At 44.3% G+C, this 19,541-nt stretch overlaps 1 protein-coding gene across 15 annotated transcripts in view; it reads right to left on the bottom strand.

Annotated features, from left to right (window-relative positions):
• The window catches only part of pik3cd (phosphatidylinositol-4,5-bisphosphate 3-kinase, catalytic subunit delta), a 206,798-nt gene that overhangs the window by 5,594 nt on the left and 181,663 nt on the right, over positions 1-19,541 (bottom strand). For all 15 annotated transcript variants that reach the window (XM_069918431.1, XM_069918432.1, XM_069918423.1 and 12 more), the window contains 7 exons: positions 17,286-17,385; positions 13,999-14,177; positions 12,511-12,620; positions 12,138-12,216; positions 8,385-8,552; positions 3,930-4,053; positions 919-1,064 (listed from right to left, as the gene is read on the bottom strand). In XM_069918431.1, the coding sequence (XP_069774532.1) occupies positions 919-1,064; positions 3,930-4,053; positions 8,385-8,552; positions 12,138-12,216; positions 12,511-12,620; positions 13,999-14,177; positions 17,286-17,385 (906 nt within the window). The remainder of the gene's footprint in view (positions 1-918; positions 1,065-3,929; positions 4,054-8,384; positions 8,553-12,137; positions 12,217-12,510; positions 12,621-13,998; positions 14,178-17,285; positions 17,386-19,541) is intronic.

The following is a 19,541-nucleotide window of genomic DNA, read 5'->3' as shown; positions in this document are numbered from 1 at the left end:
CTTTTACTCTCTGTATCGTTAGGTGGTCAACGGCTGTCAGATGTGATGACGTGCCTGACTTTGGAAAAAATCAAATGTTCTACTGTTGAAATGAATTGCAACTGTTTAAGTTTATGGAGTCCTTATCTTAATTATTCCCATAATTTATAAGATTATTTGGATCCTGTTTGTGGTTTGCGCTTTCTATCCTACAGTTGTGGAACAGACATGCTCGACCGTTAACTTCACAAGGGAGGGGTTAAATTATGAGTGTGAGAGTTTAACAGGAGGCTAAATAGTGTCTGGAACAGTTCGCCATGGTTTGCTGACACGATAGGGAATGGTGGTAATAGAGGAATAAAAACCCAATGATACAATTTGGTTCACTGGTCAGTTTCATATAATTTCAAGGGTAGAGAAGATTTTCAAGGATGTCGTCAGGACACGGGGTGTAGCGGGTGCCTGAGCTATAGGTTGAGTAGGTTAGGGCACCTCTCTGAGGGGTGATCTCATATCTCACATTTGTTGGGGGGGGGGGGGGGGGGTGGAATGCAAGTCTTTTGCCCAGAATATGTGAATCGAGAACCAGAAGACATGGTTTTCAGCTGTGGGGAGAGGGACATAGAGCAGGACCTGAGGGGTGATGTTTTTCACACAGAAGGTGAAGAATATATGGAAGGGGCTGCTGGAAGAGGCAGTCGAGCCAAAGTTTAAGAAACATTTGGATAGATATATGGACAGGATGGGTTTAGAAGGATACTGGCCAAACACAAGGAGGTGGGGCGAAGGCAGGTGCAGCCTTTTGGTCAGCAAGGTCTGTTTCCAAGTCACCTGAGTCTATGACCCTCTCCCTTCGCCAACCAGGAGTTGGTCAGGTGGCCCCAAGCGCTCTCTCTTTGCTGGTTTTGGACTGACAACTCTCAGAGTGGAAGGCAGTACCTTTCAAACTTCTCGCTGTTGTTGGTTTTTCCTTGCTGTATCACGTGGACAAAATCATGGGTTAAAATGAATGGAACCCGTTCCCTATTGATGCCAAACTTGCTCTTGAAGTTTCCCAGGAAGTGTCCAAAGTCAATGTGGAAGAGCTGTGGGAGACAAGGATAGAAAATGTATCATTCTGAATGAGATCAAAGTACAAGGATACTGAGAGGTCACGTCATTAACTATCACAAGGTAGGAATTTGGAGATACAGGTGAAAGGGATTTATTTCCAAGTTCAACTTGGGGAGGTGGGGGGGGGGAATCACTACCGAGATATAGTTCATTAGGGAGCCCAGAGTAGTTGGTTGATAAGTTTGAACCCCCTCTTGAGTGAAAACAAAGCTGGAGAAACTCAGCAGGTCAACAGGTCATAGCTGGATCCAAAGAAGATTAATCGTAGTCCAATGTTGCCGGTCTGAATATTATTAATCCTTCATTGGGGAAGAAGTGCACGGAGTAGGGAGGGCTTAGTACTTTTTTTTAGGAATACATGGGTTGGCACAGCATTGAGGACTGAACGGCCTGTACTCTAGGAGATGCATTTTGTGACTCTGTTGTGGTATAATGATGCACCAAGATAACTCTTAGAGATCACCTGGTGCTACAAAACTGTATTTTGTTTGGACTACTGTACATGTAATCACCACAAATGGTTGTCAAGAGTTATGATAAAATGGAGTTGGTCATTTGTTTATTAAATTGTTGTGGACAACCATTTTATTCAGGTACCTGCCTACATTTTGCTGATACCTTGATGAAGGGCCCAAAACGGTGGTTATGTAACTTTATCTGGCCTGCTGAGTTTCCCCAGCGTTGTGTTTTAATTTCAATCACAGTGTCTGCAAACTTTCGTGCTTTACTTCTCTTCTCACTTGAGCCACTCTCTATTCAAACGAACGTAAAGGACTGTTTCTTCACTTTGTGAACTGTACAAATATCCTCAACACTCCAGCCAAAAGTGGAAAAAGAAACAAAAGCACTGGAGGAACTTAGCAGGTGGTGCAACGTCTGCGGGGAGCTGGAGGCAGTTGACATCTCGGGCTGAAACCCTTCATCAAGAATGCCTGCAGAGGCCTGAATAAAAAGGGGAAAGGAGGCGGTGTGTTGGGCGGGGGTTGAAGGGGAAGGAGCAGAAGTTTTCAGGTACAGGTTGAAGGAGCCAAGAGGTGATGGGAAGGGGGCAGAGGGCTCTCTGATTGGAGGCAGGTAGATGAAGGGTAACTTCTGGTAGGGCTGAAGAAGGATCCTGGCCCGAAACGTGGACCTCCACGTCCTCTCCATGGCTGTTAGACTTTCAGGGTTCTGTCAGCAATACCTGAGTATTTATACTTGAGTATAAAACCCATTATCCAGAATTCAAGCAACTAGCAACCTCAAACAACAGGCAAAAAATAATAACATATAAAATAAATGCAAATAGGTAAAAATTCAAATAAAAGTTTAAAATTGTAAAAGTAAATGTTCTCTGAAGTAACACATGAACCTTTGGTGATGATGGGAGCAAATATTCAGCCAGCAGAGGGAGGGCCTTGGTCAGGCTTTGCCCATAGCAGCTGTTTGAATAAAGTTGTGTGAAACAGCAATGGCGTCGCCCAGGATGAAGAGTTGGTTGATGCCGCTCGCCGTTGGGGTGACTCTTCTCTTCTTCTCCTTATCCCTGCTTAGTTGGAGTCTTTATTAGGTGTATTAGTAAGGCTTTAACTGTCAACTTGGGAGAAGGGGGTTTAATTTTGATGTTATTGTTTTGTCTTTCAGGTGGCTCCACAGGGGGGACCTACAAATGCAGCGACGGTTAAAACATTTTCAAAGAATGTGACTGAAAATAAAGTAAAATGCATTAACGTTTATATATTCAGGCAAGTGAACTTTCTTCAGTGGAAGTAGAGTATCGTAATTTTGTCTTTTAAACTGTTTATTCTTAATGCTGGTGTATTAGTGAGCCATTATAAAAGTGAGACTCAAGCAACCGGAAAACTCACTTATCCAGCATCTATCAATCCCTGTAGCTGTCAGATACCAGGTGTTTTACTAGAGTTACCCAGCATCTTCAGACTCCCTGCAACCCCTGCTCAAAAAAAAAGTGGACCGGGTCTCTCATTGGGAGGTCAATCTTACCAAATCCCCTTCCTCATAGGGGTTCAACAGTTCTGATTTCTGGAATGTTGTGGTCGCATTTTCTATTTATCCTGGCCAACCATCCTTCTGATCCAACAGATAGTTGGATCTCAATAGTTTCAGGACATCCAAATCCACTTCACGACCAAATTTTAAAAAGAGAAGTCGCTGCGTTAAATTAGACACTTGGGGCATGGGTCAGAAACTGGCTGTTCAGTTCAGCCTCCACGCTGACCCTGATGGTTATCTACGCAAATCCCATTCCCCCACATTTCCCTCGTCTCGTCTCCAATCCAAATGTCCTGAAAAGATTTAATTGTACTGACAAAGTCAAGTCAGTTGATCACACAGGCACCAGAGTCTCAGGACCTCAGGACTTCCTGGGGTTCTTCTCTGGGTACCCTTCAGACATACACACCGTTTAGTACCTCACTGCAAAGACAGCACCTCTGTCCCTTCTGCACCAATACAGTACCACGTTAGATTGGCAACACTGACGACATACTCAGTCCTGGGCCGGGTGGAGAATCTTCCATCGTACTGAGGCAGGAAGGGTGGGTGTCAATTGATGCACGAAACATCGAGGGGTGCGGAGTGTTGACACGATTAGGGGAGGGGGCCAAGTCTGGTACGGGAGGGTGAACTCACAGCTTCTCCACACAAGTAAGTCTGGTGTGGTGTTCCTTGCTTAGAAGAATGATGGTTGGTCTACAGGGCACTGGGAATGAACCATGGAGTGGCTAGAATGGGATGAGAGGAGTCAATCTCCTGACTTAATCCGTTTCTTCCCGCAAGGACCTGCACTTCCCGGCCTCTGTAATCCAAGTGACTTCACTTCTCCCCACTGACCTCACCTGTCCATTTTCCCTGATCATGATGTTGTCGCTGTGTCGGTCACCGATTCCAAGCACGTACGTAGCTACACAGTACCCAGCACACGAGAGGGTGAACTCCTCAATGGCTTGGTCCAGCGCTTCCCTGGAAAAAGGTGAAAAGCACAATGTTGGTACATCAGCGAAGACGAAGGAGAACACACGCATGAGCCTCCCCTGTAGCAGTGGGTTCCCGGTGCCCCTCGCTGTGACTTCCCGGCCTCACCATCTAATGGCCTACAGGTACATGGCTCTTCACTCGATCTCCCCACTCCTCGCTGCCAAGAGACCCTTTACACCCACCCATTTAATTAACCTCCTCATGGAGAGGTCACCTCTGATGATGAGCAGGCAACAGAGCAACTCAGTGGGTCAGGCATTGTTCATGTGTAGATAAGGTCAAGACCTCTCATCTAACCTTTTGGAAGTGGAAGGAGTGGTTGGAGAAAATGTTAAGGGTCAGGACAAAAACCAGGAAAGTTTAGTCGATGGGTACAAGCGGCTCTGCATTCGAGAAAGAAGTGGAGTTCCCAAGGCCTTCCCTGATGGGGAACGGATGTGTAAGGCGATCGCTCATTCGTGGTGAAGATGGGAGCCGAGAATTTGAATTCCTCAAAGAGGTGGAGAGGAGAGAGGTTCCTGGATGTAGCTGGGAAGGGACTAGATGGCGTGGGGGAGGGGGGGGGGGGAAACAGGACAAAATGATGTTGAGGTACGAGGATACAAGTTTGGTGGGGAAGGAGCAAGCAATTGCTAAATTTAATTTAGAAAAAATAACATTTGAAAATGGGAAATAAATGTAAACAATTTTGAAAACCATCTTCCTCCATCCCACACATTTGCTATTTTTATTCTTGGTAAAATATACCCAATAGTAAGATATATTTGGAGGAGAATTGGGATTAGCTCAACTGAACTATGAATGTTGGAGCAAGCAATCTTGCTTTGTTAACTCGGTCGAAATCAGCATTGCAAAAATACTAATTGAACAAAAGGCACACTGTGAGCATTCCTACGAGGGAGAGGGCCAGGGAATGGAAGGGAGAACCAGGCAGCATTGGAGGGTTGGTCCCTTCAGAAAGCTAAAACAAAGGGAACATTATTTTTGTTTTACTGCTAAACTGTGCAAGGGGTTTCCAGCTGGACAAGAGGGGAATGGATACCTGTAGATAAAATAATCGCAGGGAAAAGCAGGGAATGGGAAGATCAGATTGTTTTATGAAGCACTGACTAGGGGATACAGCACCTCCCACTCCCCCACTCGGGCCACAGCATATTTAACGGTGGGGGTGGGGGGGGGGAAAACACGGACTGAAATAAGTGTTTTTATGTAATCGGTGGGAGAGAAGTACTGAGGAAACTAACAAAACAACAACTTCACAGGGAGGGGGACCCATAAACTTTGAGCAGAGTCCTAAGGGGATCACAGCCGAAACAAGGTTGAAATTAGATGGAAGAAATTGACCAAGTGTTCTCCTTCTGTGCTGTACTAACCAGTGAATATTGGACTGTGACCATTTATCTGCATTACAAGTTCAAAAATCCAGAGCACCTGAGAATCCAGATTTTTTAAAAAACTCTCAAACTTTTAAAATGTAGCGGGCTTTTGAGTGCGTGTGTAAGCACCACAGATGCACCTAGGCAGCAAGCAACCATGCTTTTTGTCAAGTGTTGACTTTTTCTTTAAAACTACTCGCTTTGGTAAATGAAGCAAGCTGTGTTTGCCAATGAATAAACTATTGAAATTTACCTGTTCGTCTCTTCTTTATTCCTCCTTAAATTTGAATTTGAAAAGTACTGCCTGAGAATCTGGAAAATCTGGACTGAACCAATCCCTGAGCAATCCGGATATTTGGACTTCCACTGAATCCTTTAATATTTATAATCTTTTTTGCTCTTGAGTGGAAGGTTAATTGATACTTACTGTTGGTAGTATATTTTATAGACCTGTGCAGAGGCAGCTGGCAAGAATTTCAGTACCCTTGTATATTGTATGACAATGAACTTACATCTCATCTACTAGCCTAAGGCTTGCATTTGGATCCAGTGTACTTAATCTTCACAAGCGGTGCATGGACAGATACGTGAAGAACAACACACTCGTTTGTCTGTACGTGTGTTATGTCTGGTTGTGTGCCTGCGTGTTTTGCACCGAGGACCGGAGAACGCTGTTTCATCAGGTTGTCAGATGACAGAGAAAACAAAATAATTTTTTTTGGGAGTGTAGAGGAGTAGAATTAACCACAAAATAACTGTTTAACCACTGAAACATGGAAGCCCAGCTTTTGTTTTGTTTCTTAGTTAGGGGGATATTTTTGTTATAAAATTTGATTCCCTTTCGTTGTGTTTGGCCTTTAAGAGATTGGGAAACTCAGCTTACACATGTTGCTCGATATCTGTGTCTGTATATATTGATTGCTGTTAATGCAATCCCTATCTCTTTATATCATTTTTAAACTTCATATAAAGACTGAAAAAGAGAGAAAGAACAAAAGGCAGTCGATGTTTCGGGCCTGTATCTGACTTCCTATGGATGCTGTGTGGCTTGCTGAGTTTCTCCAGCTCTTTTGATAATGAATGAGACCTCAGCATCTGCAGATTTCCTGTTTACTCACATAAAGAGCAAGTTGGTATTTAATCTTTTTTTAACAATTCTTTATTCATCTTTTCTGACCTTGCAGATAAAAAAAATTGAATTTTCACAGAGAGAAAAAGAAATGATAAAGTGGGAGGTTTGCACCACTGCTCACTGCCCGCGAGACACGTGGAAACATGACTTCCTATGGGAGGGTTGTGCATCACCGTTACAGCACACAGTTGAAAATAAGAAAACAGCAGTGGTGGCAATCTGACCACAAATGTGTCACTGGAAAACAATAGCACAAACAGGCCCTCTCTGCACATGTGCAGGATTTGTGCTGCCCAATTACAAGCCCCTCAGAGATGTCAGTGTGACTCTCATTTCTCATCACAGCCAAGAGAAATGTCAGCCAAATGTCATGGGACTGCAGGCACAAGAAACCTCCCCAGCACTCCAGACAGACCACGCTCAATGCATCAAAGAGCAAACAAATGAAGGCTTTTTAGCTTGTGTAACGAGAGAAAAAAATGACTGGGACTAAAATTCAAAGGATTCAAAATATTTATGTCATCCAGATGGACAAGCTGAATGTTGTTCCAACCATTAGGTTTAATTTCAGCGAGAAATCATGTGAGGGTAGAGGGATCAGTCAGTCAAGACTCTTAAAGGGAAAACTATCGACACTTGATAGCAGTTGGCAAAGGGCGAGGGAAGGATGGCTTGACTCTATGAGGAGGCCAGCACAGGTTTGATGAGGTGAATGGCCTCCTTCACTGTACAAATGCTGAGATTCGAGGAACCAAAGAAGAATGCATTTAGCTAGGACACTTGCTGGCTAAAAATGCACAGAGAATTGCTGGGGGAATTCAGTGCCCATAGGAGGTGGATATATTACCAGCGTTTCAGGCCTGAACAGGAAGACATCTGAAGAAGGACTGGCAGAGGGGGGAATCCAGACCAAGAATCAAAAGGTGTCAGAATGTAGTTGGAGGGCTTGAGAACAGCAGGGGGAGCAGTGAGAGAGACTCTTACAGGACCCCTTTCAAAGAGAGGAGATCTTCTTCGGGGAAGCATCCCTCAAAGGGAATTTGGAGTGAATCATCTGGATGGAGTGAAACACAGAAGTCTACAGATGGATGCTCTGATTAAACTGGCTCCGGGATGGTCGAGTTGATCAATGTTTTTTTCTGTTAGCTACGTCTTTAGTTTTGTGTGGAATGACTCAAAACATCACGATTGGAATTCAGTGCCAACACTCTACATTACCTGGCACTTCCTACAAAAAAAAATCCAGGAAGTAGATCGGCTGTAGCCACTCACTGTTGGAAGGAGGGACATAATTGGCTGTCATTTGAAGTTCATCTTTGTTGTTTATTTTTTGATACTGACACTCATTGTTGAAACAGTGATGCAGCACGGAATCAGGCCCTTCGGGCCATCGAGTCTAAGTTGACCATGAACCCATGAATCACACAGTGATCATTCAATGCATGATTAGTGTGAAAGGTGGTTGAGGGTCAGCACAGATTCAAAGGGCCTATCTTCATGCTATGTGACTCTGTTTCTCCAATTAGCATCAAGCAGAATCGATAAATAAGCAATAAAAATGAACTTCAGGTGGCAGCTGACAAAATGCTTTCCTCCGTCCGATAGTGATTCCAAATGCAGCAGATTTTCTGGATTAATAAGCATAATTTCTTGCATTTTCTGAACAAACAAGGTTGATTTAAAAACACAGAAATGCTGGAGGAACTCAGCTGGTCTCGCAGAGTCCACAGGAGGGAAAGATATATACTGGTCATTTTGGGCCAGAGGCCCTCTCCAAGGTAACAAGGTTGGTTCTCCAGATGACTTACCCTGGGTTCTTTGATTTTAACCAGTTCAGCAGAGCATCTTTGTTGAAAGCGGCAGTCGCTGCCATGTTGCTTTTGTTCAGCTGGATGTTTGCAATGGTCTCTGAGTGTGGAACCACCTCGATAACTCCAGTTTTATCTCCGGTTGACAGGCAGGCATAAGGGATCATCCTAAAGGAAGAAACAGTATTTGTGCAACATGGTCATTTTCTGGAAGTTGGATCCGAAGAACGATCGGTATTTATAAGACACTTTTGATGACCTCATAATATGCAAAAACTAGTTAGAGTGAATGATGTATCCATCACTACTGTGGTGTGGGGAACCTGGAAACCATCTGCCAAGTTGCCTGAAGCATGTTGCTGTAAATCAGTGGTTCTCAACCTTTTTCTTTCCACTCACATCCCACTTTAAGTATTCCCTATGCCATTGGTGCTCTGTGATTAGTAAGGGATTTCTTAAGATGGAAAGAAAAAGTTCGAAAACCCCTGTTTTAATTGTACCTCATTGACTCGTTATGTGCACGGTTTCACAACTCCAAAGGAAATGGGCCAATGACAATTTTTCTCAAGCAAAATATTTCAGTAACAATTGGGTTCTCAACCCTTTTTTCCCCCCATTCAGATACCACTTTAAGCAATCGATACTAATCACAGAGTACCTGTGATGATGCACCTATGTGGTATGTGAGTGGAAAGAAAAAGTTTGAAAACCACTGCTGTAAATAATAATAACTCTGGGAAGAGATCCAGGAGGATCAGAGCCAGCACCACCAAGGCTGAGGAATAGCTTCTTCCCACGGGCAGCGAGAAAGCTGAACGACCGAATGAACTGCTCACACTGACCATCCAAGACTCTCATATTGGCAAAACATTATTTATTTATTTGTATTCCATATGAATCTCTTTTCTTTGGCTTGGCTTCGCGGACGAAGATTTATGGAGGGGGTAAAAAGTCCACGTCAGCTGCAGACTCGTTTGTGGCTGACAAGTCCGATGCGGGACAGGCAGACACGATTGCAGCGGTTGCAGGGGAAAATTGGTTGGTTGGGGAAGGGTGTTGGGTTTTTCCTCCTTTGCCTTTTGTCAGTGAGGTAGGCTCTGCGGTCTTCTTCAAAGGAGGTTGCTGCCCGCCAAACTGTGAGGCGCCAAGATGCACGGTTTGAGGCGATATCAGCCCACTGGCGGTGGTCAATGTGGCAGGCACCAAGAGATTTCTTTAGGCAGTCCTTGTACCTTTTCTTTGGTGCACCTCTGTCACGGTGGCCAGTGGAGAGCTCGCCATATAACACGATCTTGGGAAGGCGATGGTCCTCCATTCTGGAGACGTGACCCATCCAGCGCAGATGGATCTTCAGCAGCGTGGACTCGATGCTGTCGACCTCTGCCATCTCGAGTACTTCAACGTTAGGGATGTAAGCGCTCCAATGGATGTTGAGGATGGAGCGGAGACAATGCTGGTGGAAGCGTTCTAGGAGCCGTAGGTGGTGCCGGTAGAGGACCCATGATTCGGAGCCGAACAGGAGTGTGGGTATGACAACGGCTCTGTATACGGATCTGTATTGTGAGGTTTTTCAGTTGGTTGTTTTTCCAGACTCTTTTGTGTAGTCTTCCAAAGGCGCTATTTGCCTTGGCGAGTCTGTTGTCTATCTCATTGTCGATCCTTGCATCTGATGAAATGGTGCAGCCGAGATAGGTAAACTGGTTGACCGTTTTGAGTTTTGTGTGCCCGATGGAGATGTGGGGGGGCTGGTAATCATGGTGGGGAGCTGGCTGATGGAGGACCTCAGTTTTCTTCAGGCTGACTTCCAGGCCAAACATTTTGGCAGTTTCCGCAAAGCAGGACGTCAAGCCCTGCATATGTACGTGTTTTATGTCTGGTTGTGTGTCTGCGAGTTTTTGCCCCAAGGACTGGAGAACGCTGTTTCGTCGGGCTGTACTTGTACAATCAGATGACAGTAAACTTGATTTGGCTTGAAACTTTGTTTTTAAATTGAAGATGCTTAAGGAATTAATATGGGCCAGGGGTTTGAAGAGAACTTTCCCGCTCTTTGGATTATTAACAAGCAGGCCCTCATCTTAACATCTAATCTAAATATTGCCATTGAAAGATGCAGATCAAAAACACATATTTACATGGCATCTTCAATGTAGGAAAACATTCCTCACAGCTGGTTTACTAAAATGAAACGTGACACTAAAGCAAATAGAGAGGGACTTGAGCAAAAGACCTGACGCTGAGTCAATGTTTATGTGTACTTTCTGGATGCATCACATCGAAGTACGGAAACTGCTCTGCTCAAGACCAGAAGAAGCATCACGCAAACTTCTGACCCCTCCATAGAAAACATAATTCATCTCTGGATGCCTCAGGATGGCAGCCGAGACACTGAAAGGCCCCACACACCCCAGACACACACTCTTCTCCCATCAGGGAGAAGGCTCAAGAGGGTGAGACAGTTTTTTCACCTCAGTCATCAGGCTCCTGCATAAACCACACAACAGCACTCTCACACTGGAGCGATATACAAAAGCCTGCAGACACTGTGATTGGAGTGAACTCAGCAGGTCTCGCAGAGTCCAGTTTCAGGACTGAGTCCTTCTACAAGGTAGGAGCAAAAAGCAGCTGAATAAAAATGCTGGGGGTAGAGGGAAGAAAGGACAGGGGGAGGAATATCAGTTCCTGGAGTATTTGTGTGAAACCTGGAGTAGAGTTCATGGGGTTTGGCACTTCAATCAATGGCACAGCTATACGGATAACACTCTTTCACAGAGTGACTCCAAATAGGGAGGTCACATTATCAATTCAGGGTAAATCACTGATGCCCCACAGATTTCAAAGTAATGGAGAGTTTTCAACAAACGACAGATTGCTGGGTTGTTCGAAGCACTCTTTACGCAGAAATTGTTTCATGATATCATAAATTCTCTGTATTGTTGTACTTCCACAATGTTACATCATGTTTTGAGGAGATTCTGCTTCACCAGCCAGCAAGTGTGCTCACAGAACAAAGACTGACCAAAGCATTCTGCAGTGACTCAGCATGCAGTTCACAGACCCACCAGGTGGAAGTGATAGTGAGCATGGTTCAAACTCGGGCTTTCGGGAAAAATCTCTGCATGAGCATTTATGAAATAATTTGGTTTGTGTGGAAGACTGCACTCAGGATTAAACACTATGGTCTAAAAGTTTCAAAAGGAATGCAACAAAACACTCATCAAAATTTAATGTTAATGGTTTGCATTGAGATCGAAATTAATTTGGACTCAAGAGAGCGTGCTGAGGTGATGTTCGTCACTCCCATGGAAGCCGTTTTGTGTTTAATTTCTGAGATTGGAACATGAAATCATTAAAATTCAGCTTGGACAAGCGCTGAAGTAATGATCTCCAACAGCGAAGCATTGCAGGCATATCCTGGAAGGCTGTCTTCGCCAGGGAGGTCATGACCTCACTAAAATGTGCCAAAAATGCAATAAAGCTGCAATGGGATGAAGTACATCTTTCTGAAATCCAAAGAGCTGCACTCAGAATCAAAGCCCTTTCCCCTCTTTAATTACATCAGGGATTTCCGCAATTTGGTACAAGTGGCAGAACCAGAACTGCCTGGATCTGTTTTGTTTTGGCACCAGAAGTTTAACTAATTCGTGGCAAGATTTCTGCATGTAAATTACAAAATGAGTTGATACTGCGCCTCATCCTCCAAATTAATCTTCTGTTCATGCAAGAGTTTGGGGGTGATCAGGAGTGCGTCATTACCTATAATCCAGACCCTGTTTCTTCCACAGAATGTCCATGAGCTGAATCATCTGCAGTGTCAACATGTCCTGGCGAAGATCTATGGGAAGGTTAACAAAAAATATTTGATGTCAGCTGGTTTAACAGAGGAATTGGAGGCAAATTAATTTATGAGCATAAAAACAGAAAATGGTTGGATTAACGAATGGGGTTAGGGGCCCTTTATCCAATGAGGGAGACTGACCCAGAATATCAACTATGCTTCTTTTCTCACAGATGCTGCCTGATCTGCTGAGAGTTTCCAAGATTATCAGAAAGTTCCTTGTGATGTTTTCAAAGACACAAAAAGTTGGATACTGAAAACAAGCTAAAATGAAACAAAACATTTTCATACCATCTCCATTCTTGAAAATGAGGCTCATAGGATTCCCATCGGACCTTTGATTCCTGTGGACGATCCACAGTGGTTTCATCTTGGAATCCATGAACTTGCATTTATCCACCCTGCAAATACCGGGAGGTGGAAGGTCAGTGGGCTGGCTCACTTGGGAAATGCTTCTCAGAAAAACTTCCAGCTGCAAAACTCATTACAGAAGAAATGTCTTTGCCAACGCACATTCCTTTCCAGTGTTCTTGTAACTGACCTACGATGGTGCCCGATTGTTTCTGTATTATTGACAAGACTTAAACATTCAATCAATATTTCCTGGAGGCATCAGCCCCTTGAGTGGGTGGCCTGTTGCTGCCTCTCTCTGGCATTTACCGCCCCTCCCCTGTTGTAGGGGTTGGGAGGAGGAAGTACAGTCTGTGGATTGAGGCATCACATTTGAAATAACAGAAATTATATGCTTCCAGAAGGTCCAACTGTTCTATGTGTGGTTGGTGTTACAACAGGTTCATTATCTCTCCCACTGGGGTGTGTGATAAAATGCTTCATGCTTTTCAAGAGGAAACAGGGGTTGTCTTTAATTTTTAAAGACATACAGCCCGTTAACAGATCATGTGGGCCCATGAGCCCGTTCCGCCCAACTTACACCCAGTAAACCTACATTCCCGATACATTTTGAATGGTGGGAAGAAACCTGAGCCCCACTCAGACATGGGGAAAACTCCCTACAGATTGGAACCCGGTCCCAATCACAGGTGCTGTAAAGGCGTTGCACTAACCGTTACACCAACTGTGCCGCCCGCAGCCTTGAAGCACGTAAACAGAATGCATTGACATAATGGCACAATGAATGTCAGAAAGAAAGACATTTCACAAGTCTATTTCCTGCATCTATTTTCATGAATAAGGTGCAGGCGATTCTTATATTATGGGGGTCCCAAGAAAATGGCCCCCTCTTCCAGTTGTTTGTAACACGAAACTGCGTCATCTACACATGTGTCAAGAAACATGGATTTAAGACAATATATTTATGTTCAATTTCTTTATTCCCCCTCACATAAATTCTGTAAATGTGAATAAAACTCTTGTTTCTGCACTGCAGTGTTCTATGATCCTGGAAAGAGTAGAACGATGAGGTGCTTCTATAACATAATCAATAAGGGTGAAAGGGTAACAGTTCAAAGGGAACATGAGGGGGATCTTCTTCGCATAGAGGGTGGTGGGAGTGTGGAACGAGCCGCAGGCTCAATTTTGAGATTTAAGAAAAATTTGGACAGGCGCATAGATGAGAGGGGTATGAAGGGATATGGTCAGAAGAACGAGGTAGAAAAATAGTTCAGCACAGACTAGAAGGGCCGAAGGGCTCGTTTCTGTGCTGTAGAGTGGTATGGTTCTCATTCAAACTAACTCTCATACAATGCCAAGTATAAGCTCCAAAGTTCACACTCTCTTCACACTGGACCTTATTGTAATTTCTCTTAATAATTAACGCACCAGAGTTCCAGGAGGAAGTTACTGGGATTGAGAGGAGAATAGAAGTTCGACAGAACTTCCATGCACGTCTCCTGCCGCATGCAGACATGTAAAGCTTCTTTTGTTTTTGCTTTGGTCGTCTTCAGGGAGCTGGACTTCACAAAGTCATTCAGGGCTTTCATTTTCTTCAAAGCATCACACTGCAAAAAAAAAGAGATCGTGATATTGGGACAAAGATGATGGCAGTGAGGACATCTACAGGAGGGAGAGAGATCAGCCAGTTGAGTGGTGTCAACCTGGCTCTCAATGTTAATGATTGTAGACTTCAGAGGAAATCAGGAGAACCTGAACATCGAGGAGATCTACAAGAGGGAGAGAGATCAGCCAGTTGAGTGGTGTCAACCTGGCTCTCAATGTTAATGATTGTAGACTTCAGAGGAAATCAGGAGAACCTGAACATCGAGGAGATCTATAAGAGGCGGTGTCTTTAAAAAAACAGCATCTCTCCTCGAGGACCCCCCCCCCCCACTACCACCCAGGCCATTCCCTCTTCACTCTGCTACCATCGGGGAAAAGGTACAGGAGCCTGAAGACGAGCACTCAGTGATACGACAGCTTCTTCCCCCAGCCACCAGATTCCTGAATGATCAATGAACCACAATGTCTCACTTTGTCTTTTCTTGCACTGTTTATTTATTTTGAAATGTGGATTATATAAATGTTTGCACTGTGACACTGCCGCAAAACCATGAATTTTGTGACATGTTCATGACAATAAATTCTGATGATCGGAGTTAATGAAATTAAACTGCAAGAGCATTCTCAAACTTAAGCACACAATCTTCCCCAGTGCAGGCTCAGCCCCCACGTGCTTCAGGGGCAACCTGGTAAACCATCGACAGCAAGCTCATCATGTTGGCTCACATGAGAAACCAAATCCCAGAGTGGGTTCATGCTGGAGATGCTGGGATCTCAAGCTGAACACAATTTGCTGGAGGAACTCAACGGGTTGAGCAGCACCAGCGGGAGAAAAGGAACGGTCAACGTCTCGGCCTGGAGACCATTGTCGAAACCAAGTGATGGTGCGGTCGAGAACTGGTGCTCGGTCCGCAGGAGGGACCAGCCGTTTTAATTCCCCCTTCCACTCCCATTCTGAACTCAGTCTCTGTGGCTTCATGCACTGCTACAGAGAGGCCCACAGTAAGCTGAAGCAACAGCATCTTATCTTGAGTTTGGTTGGATTGCAACATGCAATACTTGTCAACAAACCTTCGAATTTCAGAGAACTCGATCTTTCTGCTTGGATAAGAACTATCCGTTTTGCCTGTATTCCTTTTAAATTTAGACAAACAGCATGGTAACAGGCCCTTTTGGCCCATGAGCCTGTGCCACCCAATTGACCTATAACCCCCAGAACGTTTTTTTAACGGTGGGAGGAAACCGAAGCAACCAGTGAAAACTCATACAGACAAGGGGAGAAGGTACAAACTCCTTCCAGACAGCATGGAATTTGAACCCCGGTGTTACCGCTGTAACAGTGTTGCACTAACCGCTATGCTAGCCATTATTTTATTCTATTGGGAGACAATACAACATGAGCATTACAACATGTCAAGCCAACAAATTATTTAATTTATCTTAACTGCCTCAATACCTTGACCCTGTCAGAAAAATTCCACCCACCCCACCTCCCCCGACCTCTGTAACCGAGACAAATGCATTTCTCTCTTTCTCAGTTCTTTTGGATCTTGGACTATATCCTCTTCCACAGACACCATCTGGCCTACTGAGTTATCTCACCCGTATTTTCTGTTTTTATTTCAGATTTTTAGTGTCTGCAGCTTTTTATTTGTTTTGGCCATTGGATTAGACAGAGAAGAAAGCAGAATGTTCTCCCTGCTGCTCTCGAGATCAGGATCAGCGAAAGCTTGGGATTGGAAGAGAGTGCAGTGCGTTGGTTCAAACGGATGATATCCAGTGTCAGTAACCCAGCTGCAGGGGTCTTCACCACTAACTACCAATCCAACAGCAATCACTGATGTGACAAAAACAGTCATCCAACTCTTCCACCTGCCTCCAGTAAAGGATGACTTGTTTTATTGAATAAAGGTTTACACTTGGGTAGATTGACCCATATGTAGTTAAAAACACAGGAATGCTGGAGGAACTCAGCAGGTCTCACAGCGTCCATACGAGGTACAGATATATTACCCATGTGTCGGGCCTGAGCCCTTCTTCAAGGCGTTTCAAACTTTCTCATGTACTTTGGTACACGTGACAGGAAACTTGAACTGTCTACAATCATAAGACAAAGGAACAGACTTAAGCCATTCAGCCCACTGAGTCTGTCCTCACTGTTCCATCATGGCTGATTTACTATCCTTTTCAACCCCCATTCTCCTGCCTTGTCTCTGCAACCTTTGATTACCTCCTGAATCAGGAACTTATCTTCCTCCAGCATTTCTGTGTTTTTATTATGAACACTTGGATATAAAGGAATAAAATCAGCATTCGTTCAGTGAATCTGCCCCTTTTCCTGCGAGGTCTGGTTGAGTGTGACTTGGTTGAAAAGAAAATCAAGCCTGGCTAAAATCCAAACAGATTTTCAAAACGTCAGTCAGCTTGCTCAAACAAATCCAATAAAACTAACTGAAGAGTGCACGGGGTTAGAGCATGATCTGTAATCAAGTCATACAGTGGGGAAAAGGCCATTCAGCCCAACATAGCCATGCCAACCAACTCACCCACCAGAGCTAGTCCCATTTATTTGTGTTTGGCCCACATACCTCTAATCCTTCCATGGATCTGTCCAAATGTCTTTTAAACATTGTAATTGTCCCCCACCTCCATCACTTCGTCTGGCAGTTCGACCCACCGACCTATCACCCTCTGTGTGGAAAATGTTATCTCCCTCCTTTCTAAATCTTTCTCCTCTCACCTTATGCCAACTTTTCTGTAAAAGCCCCCACACACAACCCAATGTCTCCTTCTCTCTTGCTCTGTCTCTCTCTTTCGCCTTTTCCCTCAGCCTCTTTCCCCCATCTCTGCATTCATGGGGGCAAACTCAGTCAATTCTCACCTTTCCTCTCTGGTGTCCGATCTATATCCAGGACAAAAACCATAACCATCCCACTCATCTCCTCCTGTTATTTTAAAGTTAGGTGAGCTATTTTTCAGCTGAGCTAACTTGAGGAGAAAACCCCTGCAGATAATTGGGTGTCAAAGAATCACAATTGGTTCAGTGGCTGCATCACATGACCGCTCGCTCTCAGACCGTTCTGGAATGCAAACTGCGCCTCACCACTCACCTGTTTCAGCAGGGACTTCATGTGGTGGTTGGTTCCTCGGCAGTATGCCTCCAGAATTAATCCAAATCGCAATGACACTGCAGCTGAATGCACTTCTGACCTGAAACATGCATGAAATAAGATTTGTCGTTAGAACAACCAAATACATCAATAACCCGCCTGCAATATAATGAGTATTCAACAGAGATGTACTCACCCCAATCCCCCTAAGCTGTTCTGCCACCTTTGAGGCACAAGTCGGGAAGGGACCCATGACACTGGACAACAAACATTTTGCTTCCTGAACATTTTCATGGGTTTTGGGCTGCTGTTCATGAAAATCACCAAAATATCTTCCTATCATGCACCATTTTTTAGATATAACCCAGTTTTGTAATTTCCTGCTATATGGGTGGCAGGTTTGGCATAGCTTTTAGTGCAACGCCTTTAGTGCGCCAAATGATCGGGACTGGGTGATGAATCCCACGCTGTCTGTAAGGAATATGTACGTTCTCCCCGTGTCTGCGTGGGTTTTCCCCAGGGACTCCAATTTCCTCCCAATGTTTGAAATGTACCTGGGGTGTAGGTTAATTGGATGTACATTGGGTGGCATGGACTTGTAGGCCAAAATGGCCTGTTACCATGCTGTATGTCTAAATTTAAAAAAAATGTAAGTCTACTTCAAGCATACTGTACAAAACCATGACGTGCAACATGCCATAGAAAATTAATTTTCTGCATTTGCACTTGGACTTCTTCCCTGCTGATCTTGGTGCCGTCAGTGTCGAACGCGGTGAAAGGTTTCACCAGGACACCATGGAAAAGCGATATCAGGGTAAATGGAATCCAACATGTTGTTGGACACTGACACAAGAGGCAGAAGATGCTGAATACAAATGAAAATCAGTGACAAAACATTTTTAGGTCAGCGTCATTATGCGATTAAACGTGCCAAATTTAATAAAAGTTAATCTAATGTTTCTCCAACTTCCGATGTGAGACAGAATATCTGAAATTATTTTTGTTTTTAGCCTAAAGTTGTCTATCATAACCCCTGTTTTTTTCAGTCAGAAAACCTTTTTTTTAAAAAAATTGTTGTCCAGTGTTACGATCCTACTTGCCTTGTGAACAGTTAAAAATCAGTGTCCACAAGAAAGCGGCCCACTTGATCAGCACCCTTAGCATTCAGTCCCCCTACCACTGGTGGAACCTGGCTACTCAAAAGCTTGTTCAACAGCACTTCTCAAACCTGACTACAAGGACAAAAACACCAGGTGTGTGGGAAGTAAGATATAACTGTGACAACTCACGGGGATGGTATGCTTGCCTTCACTGGGCAGACAACTGAATACTAAGTGAAATACAAAAGTCTGCAAACATCATGGTTGAAGTAAAAACACAAAGCTGCAGAATCTCAGCTGGTCAAACAGTGTCCTTTATATAGCAAAGTACGCTGTTTAACCAGCTGAGTTTCTGAAGCTTTGTGTATTTACTGAGTATAAAGGTTGGGACCTCATGATGGAACTGTACAAGACGTTGGTGAGACCATATTTGACAAGCTCTGGTCACCCAGCTATAAATGTGCAGGGGAGATTCACCAGGATGTTCCAGGAACTGGAGGGCTTGAGTTCCAGGGAGAGACTGGATCTTTAGCTAGGTGGAGGGATTTAAATTTTTTAAAAATTTAGTCATACAGCCCAGTAACAGGCCTTTTCAGCCCCTGCTGCCCAATTACTCCCAATTAACCTGCAACCCCCGGTACGTTTTGAATGGTGAGAGTAAATCGAAGCGCCTGGGGAAAACCCACGCAGACACGGGAGAACATACAAACTCCTTACAGACAGCGCCAGATTCGAACCCAATCACTGACACTAACCGTGCTGTCCAAAATGTTATGTCTCTCTGAGGATGATCTCAGAGAGGTTTCATTCATCATGAGGGGCATCGATAAAGTGGATGCTCAGTCTCTTTCCAAGGGAAGACAGTTCCAGAACTTGAGGGCACAGGTTTAAGGTGAAAGGGGAGAGATTTAAGAGGGGAAACTACTTTACACAAAGGTGGTTTATTTATGGAATGAGCTGCCAGAGGAATCTATAGAAGCAGGTACAAATACAAAGTTCCAAAGGCATTCTGGCAGGTACATGGATTGGAAGGGGATAGAAGGATACGGATCGAATGCAAGCAAATGGCGCCAGCCCAGGAAGGTGTGGATAGGTTGGCTCAAAGGACCTGTTACTTTAATTAAATCCTGGAACTCCCTCCTCAATGGGACCTCAA

This window comes from Narcine bancroftii, chromosome 2 (genome assembly GCF_036971445.1).
Source record: "Narcine bancroftii isolate sNarBan1 chromosome 2, sNarBan1.hap1, whole genome shotgun sequence".
In the NCBI taxonomy this organism is placed as follows: Eukaryota; Metazoa; Chordata; class Chondrichthyes; order Torpediniformes; family Narcinidae; genus Narcine; species Narcine bancroftii.
Note: the sequence above shows the minus strand (reverse complement) of the source record. Positions and strands in the feature narration are given on the sequence as shown.